The sequence below is a fragment of the Colias croceus genome, chromosome 21 (assembly GCF_905220415.1).
Source record: "Colias croceus chromosome 21, ilColCroc2.1".
NCBI classification, from domain to species: domain Eukaryota; kingdom Metazoa; phylum Arthropoda; class Insecta; order Lepidoptera; family Pieridae; genus Colias; species Colias croceus.
Window position 1 is genome coordinate 4938158 of NC_059557.1, and position 5961 is coordinate 4944118.

General features: G+C 35.0%; 1 protein-coding gene and 1 long non-coding RNA gene across 2 annotated transcripts; both read right to left on the reverse strand.

Annotated features, from left to right (window-relative positions):
• Positions 1-526: 526 nt before the first annotated feature.
• Positions 527-2335, reverse strand: LOC123701266. The gene is made up of 3 exons (XR_006752710.1): positions 1544-2335; positions 1026-1240; positions 527-776 (listed from the first exon to the last, which is right to left on the reverse strand). It is a non-coding gene; the product is annotated as an uncharacterized LOC123701266 (long non-coding RNA).
• Positions 2336-2399: 64 nt separating this feature from the next.
• On the reverse strand, positions 2400-5731 carry LOC123701151. The gene is made up of 4 exons (XM_045648548.1): positions 5338-5731; positions 4842-5090; positions 3634-4432; positions 2400-2422 (listed from the first exon to the last, which is right to left on the reverse strand). Exons 1-4 carry the CDS (start codon positions 5473-5475, stop codon positions 2400-2402), a joined length of 1209 nt encoding a protein of 402 aa, XP_045504504.1. The 5' UTR covers positions 5476-5731.
• Positions 5732-5961: the final 230 nt, after the last annotated feature.

The following is a 5961-nucleotide window of genomic DNA, read 5'->3' on the forward strand; positions in this document are numbered from 1 at the left end:
TCACTGCAAAAACTGTCGTAGACGACAGTAAATTGTGTCGTTCTAAATGGGAACACCTCCATTTAAACATAATATAAGCCATGACACTTAAAAATACACGATTATCTGTCGTCACGACACGGAGGGAACGCGCCCTAACTATTGATTTATTGATGTGTATTTTTTATTAACACCTTCGCTGCGGCGCTTTTTTTTTGCGTTCTTTGATCTAGTGCTATAAGAGGCCTTTACACCTTCGATGTACCATTTTGCTAGTGCGTTTAGGGTCTTCCGACCTCTCGTGGAAGGAGCTACTTCAGATCAATTTTTTTCTGTGAAATCGAAAAAAAATCTAATGAAACTTGGATCTACGTATGACAGAGGGATGAAAAATCATGTTCTGGATTCGCCCGGGGTTCTGATAAAGTGATAACTGATTTTAAAGTTATCAAAGAAAATATTTACGAGGTCTGAACACCTTCTATAGCACCGAAATAAAGGTTCAGTTGAAGCTTTCAATAGTGATGTACACAGCAAAAAAGTAAAGGAATCGATAAAATCCGTATACTTAATAAATTTATTAAAAAAAGTATTGAAAAAGGTTACACGTGAGTATAAAAAAAACATTTTAGGTAAAACAAAATGACATAAATTTCAAGCATGATTGAATTTTTTTCATTTTTTTAGGGGCATCTTTACTGTTTAGTGTAGAACGTAGTTTATGGTAGCAACCTCTTCGTAAAGAACCCTTTTTTTCCAAAGGTATGATTGTTTTTGTTTAAGACTTTGAGAGTTTCCTAAAACAAAACCATTTATTAGTTTAAATAAAATTCTTCATCATTATGCACACACATACTCTCTCTCGCTCTCTCTCTCCCTCTCCCCTCTCTCTCTCTCACACACACACACATACACACACAAAAAAACACAACTTAATCACTGAGGGCGGCTTGCGCAACATTTGGTCTAAACAGAATTTAGTTAAATGCGTTTATCTTCTGAAGAATTTGTCGTCCGATTTCCGAATACCTGAAGGGCATACTTACAGTTAGGTTACATGTGACTTTCATAAAAAAAAATTTTAGGCACATTGGCCTATTGCAATCAGCACAGAATGATTTTATTTTTTGGCTTTTCTATTGGCATCTTTGCTGTTTAAGGTAGAACGTAGTTTCTGGTAGCAACCTACACATTTTCTTCGTAAAGAATCCATTTTTTCAAAGATATGATTCTTTTTTTAGTTTAAGACTTTGAGAGTATCCTGAAACAAAACAATTTATTAGTTTAAATATAATTCTACATCATTAAGCACACACATACTTTCTCTCTCTCTTCCGCTTTCTCTTTTCCCTCTCTCTCTCTCTCTCTCTCACACACACACACACACAACTTACTCACTTGCTTCTGAAGGGCATAGTTACAGTAAAACGGATCGCGCGATTGGATTCTACTTAGGTTATTAATAAAACTAGAAAGGGTAGTTGAGGATCAGATTAAGATTAAATCTGAGGTAATGTCCTTAGTAAGCTAATAAAACAATTAAACTAGTAAAAAAATTACATACCTGTGCCACCAGTAGATATCGGTTGTTTTGTAAATCCTTCAATCACCGATTCAAGATAATCCTTCTTTGGCATTTTAGTCTCCTTTCCCATATTAAAAACCACCCAACTATTCACCAAAGCTGCACCAAACAATAATTCCATCATCACTTTGCGGAACCATTTTATGCCTCTTTTTAAAGAGGAATAGTAAGAAGACATCTGGTCGCTATAATCTGCGAATATCTATGATCAGATAGGGCACTAGTCAAAGTGACAGGCTCATTGACAATTTGTGATACCTCTGAATTTTTTTCACAAGTTTTGTTACTAAACATATTTTTATTAATCAAATTTTCTTCTTGATTTACAATCGTTTGTTTGCCTTCTATAAACTCTGAATTATCTAAAAATGTTTCTGATTCAGATTTTTCACAGATACGTTTAGAAGTGGTTGCAACTTCAAGAGGTGTTGATAATAATTCGGTTAATCGTTCAGCATTCAACGGACATGTTAAGTATGGGGCACATGATAAATCATTCAGAGAACTTGATCGACTCATATTAACTGTTGAAGCTGGGTTTAAGTTATTATTATAAATCTGTTCACAATATGGCGAAATGCTCTTAAAATCTTTTAAAACTCGTGAAGTAGGAGTATTATAAAGTACAATGCCCACCTTCCATACATTTGAAAACCTGATAAAGAAAGTTTATGTATAGACCGCAAGTATAGCAGGAATACTGCGTGCTTGATTAGGGAATAATTCCCTGTTTTCACTTTTACCAGTTAAACGCCAGGAATTTTAAAAAATACGAATTACTACTTTGTAGGTTAGGTTAGTGTTATGTGGATCAAATACTGACCTACAGTCTTGCCTACAGTAAAGCAACTTTCTTATCTGGGTAAAACAGGAATCATAAATGAAACATTAATATAAGAAGGTATATTTTTATTCATAAATCGAAATCTATATCTCTTACTACAACATCATCCAACCGTTCAGCAGGAGCAGATATATTCTCTTCGTATCTAGCCCATCCAAGGTACCATACCAATGTCATGATGTGGGCACAACACCCAATGGTTCTGCGCCCGACCAAACAATTACAACAATATTCAATGATGCCAGCTCTACTAGATACATTGTTTTCTATTAAAATATATACATAATATATTTTTCTGGAAATGTGCCTGGACTTAATTTTTCCCCTTATTAATGTTGTGTCACCACTTCCTCTTACATTGTATTCCGAAAAATCCTGTGTGTCCCTACATACTTCTATTCTATAAGAGCCATGAAACCTAATATGTTCGCCATAATAAGATCTGGCTTGCCTTATCTGATAAGTACCTAGGGCAAAGAGAATCAACTCACTATATGTGAGCCTAGGGAATGTAAACTGATTATCCCGGTCTGCTGTAATACTTTGAAATGCAGTAGACCTTCTGTTCATATTTATCTCGTCAACTAACAGGGCTAAATTGTTCTCAAGATTGATTCTCTCTCTTATTATAGATACGATTTCATTTGCATCGTCCCTATCACGAAAACGAACACCAAATCTGTTTAGTAAACTAGCGGCTATTTGAAAGTTTTCCATCATATGGGGTACAGATTTATTGAAATAGTCTTGCCTCAAAAGTTTAAAATCCCTTTTGAATTGGCCATTCACAGCCTCAACCACCCAACGGCATATGGTGACACAACGACTCCTATTGGCCTGTTGTGTTGTTAATTGGTGTTCGTTTTCAGACAGAGACTCTGGCATATGAGGCCTGTAATTACAACCTTCTAGCATTCTCATGGCATCTCGGAAACCCCTGTCCAATATAAAGACATCATTTTCTTGAAAATATGATCTGAGAGGAGCAGTGTCATCATTAATAAAGAAATCATGATATCAGCATCAGATGTGGTATCCTTGTATGGACCAAAGCACTCCAAAATGTAACCATCACAAGCAACAAATAAAAATGGCTTCAATAAATTCCTATACTTGTGAAGGGAATAGGTATCGTTTTGAAAGGAATAATTGGAACTTTTATTTATATATATGTATGTCCCATCACAAATAATTATGGCATTTGTATAGTTTTCATTGTACAAACCATTAGGTATAGTGAGATTGTGTTCCATAAGCTGTTCTCTAGCCATGTGAGTAATGCCGAGATTTCTAGGAACAAAATCTTGGATAAGAATTTCCCTACATTTGTTCATTAAACGCTCTAAGGTACTGCGAGGTACATCAAGCAATGTAGACAAACGAACATCTGATTCACCCGTCCTTATTTTGATTAAGAATGCTGCTAAGGCTAACATTCCCTTGTGCATTTCTCGTATGCGAGGCACTTCCTCCAGAAGAGTAAAAAAGTCTTGTTTGGTCCTTCCAGTCCAAAAAAAAAATATATTTTCTTCAATTTCGTGAATACTTTCGACTTTGGAAAAATCCAGACAAGGTTTATAAGCATTTACAAAAGAGAATATATGTTCCACTTGTTGAGGTGTGAAGTCATAAAGATTAGCCCACTCATTACTTGTTCTATGTTCTGTACAGACACGGCTGTGAATAGGAATATAATACTTATATGTGCTTAGCACCATTGCACGAAATGAGTCAGTCATATTGTGCAGACTGGTATTTCCACAATTAGGAAATAGGCAATGAGAAGCAGTATTTGCTGCTCGTCTGTAGTTTTCCAGTGTAATCTCACTTGAGGAAGCTTCAGTTGGCAGTGTTGGCACTTCCACATTTTGGGTGACTGGTTCGGTGGCAATCGTGTCAGCTTCAGCTTCAACTTCAACGTCTTCAATAGGCACTCTACGGATATTGTCGACTTGCTGGGTACGTAAAGCAGCTCTCTTACAACTCATCCAGCATGAGTGGCATATTTTATCATATGATGATACCTATGAAAGACAATTTACAAAAGTTATATTGGGTTAAGGCCCAGACTTCATGCATCCGGAATCTACCCGGAATCGATTAAAAAAAAATAAGTTGTTAAATGCTATCAGACATAAAAACAACTGCCTTCTACCTATATCTGTTTCTAACACTATTTAGTTTTTGAAATAACTAGATTTTACTAACATTTAAATTACTTTTATGCATTTTTATAGTTGTTGCTGAACAATAAAAAAATGTTTTATGTGCACACTGCTTGTACTTATGTATGGAAATAATTTCCTTTTGCAGTTTTCCATTCATGCTGGATACATCACAACAGGGATAAATCACTAAAAAAGCTTCTATAGATCCGTACAGAAAGCAAATAACTGATTTTGTGAGTAAATGGTTATTAATAAAAACAGTTACCTGACGGGGTGTTATTCTTGACTGTATAACAGCAAGGATCTGTATTTGTTCTTCGGATGGATTGTCAATAACAATAGGATGGCTCTGACGGTTTAATATTGATCTTCCACAAAGACTACACACTTGTCTACGACCTTGTTGGGATGATCCTGAAGCTTGAGCATTATCACAGCTTGTTGCTAATTGCTCATTTACACTTCTCATGAGTAGATTATTACACGGTTCGCAAATGTAATCTTCCTCAGTAATCTGAAATATTGTATTCAATATAAATTCATATCTGAAATACTACATAAACATTAATTAGATTTTATTTTTCTCCTTGACTTTTATTTCTAATTCTTTTCTTATAAAATAAAAAAACAGGTAGGTACGTAAAAAAAAAATAAACTGTAAGGAAAACGGTAAAAAAGCTAATTGTCGTTCATGTCTTAATGTATCATACTGTCACAGGAAGATCTTTAGGCGACAAATAATAATAGCAATTTATACTTACAATCCTTGGTGATATCCATTCGCTAAGTAATGAAATTACTCTTGTGTTGAGCTCGAGAACAAGGTAACGTCGAAATGTATTGACACAAATATTGCAGTTTATGCAAAGTATACGGTCAGGTTTCCGTAGTGGCGGCATCGTTAATCCATTAATAAAAGCAAAGGTCGTCAGGTGGGGAAGGTATCGGAGTCCAAGGGCGGTAAAATGGGTCGTAAAAAACAGGAACGCAAAACAAAATCGCACAGTACACAACGAGACGCAAACGCAAAACGAAAGAGACTGCGCCGATTCGAATATGACAGGCGGCTGTCAAACGTCAAAACAATCCGTTTCACTCTATCATCATCATAATTAAACGTAAACTGATAATGTTCGTATTATTTTTTACTTGACTTTAATAAATTTTCATAATATTTTACTATTTAGGTAAAAGAATTAAGTACCTACTTAAAATATAACAAACAGTAATAAAACTAGTTAAAATAGTAAAAGTCAGTCTTCAGTCGTCACTCGCCAGCAAGTAAAACGGAACGTAGCAACTCTACAGATAACGTTCAAAAACCATAATTTCATTTTTTAAGAAGTTTGTACGAGTTTAGAAAAATAACAAAAATCTTTTTTTCC

Excerpts from the sequence above, each read along its gene's own strand:
- LOC123701151 (XM_045648548.1), bottom strand. The coding sequence starts at position 5,475 with ATGCCGCCACTACGGAAACCTGACCGTATACTTTGCATAAACTGCAAT. Across the intron at positions 4,433-4,841 it reads CAAGAATAACACCCCGTCAG|GTATCATCATATGATAAAAT; the intron begins GTAACTGTTTTT and ends TGTCTTTCATAG. Across the intron at positions 2,423-3,633 it reads CAATCTCACTATACCTAATG|ATAAGAAAGTTGCTTTACTG; the intron begins GTTTGTACAATG and ends TGTTTTACCCAG.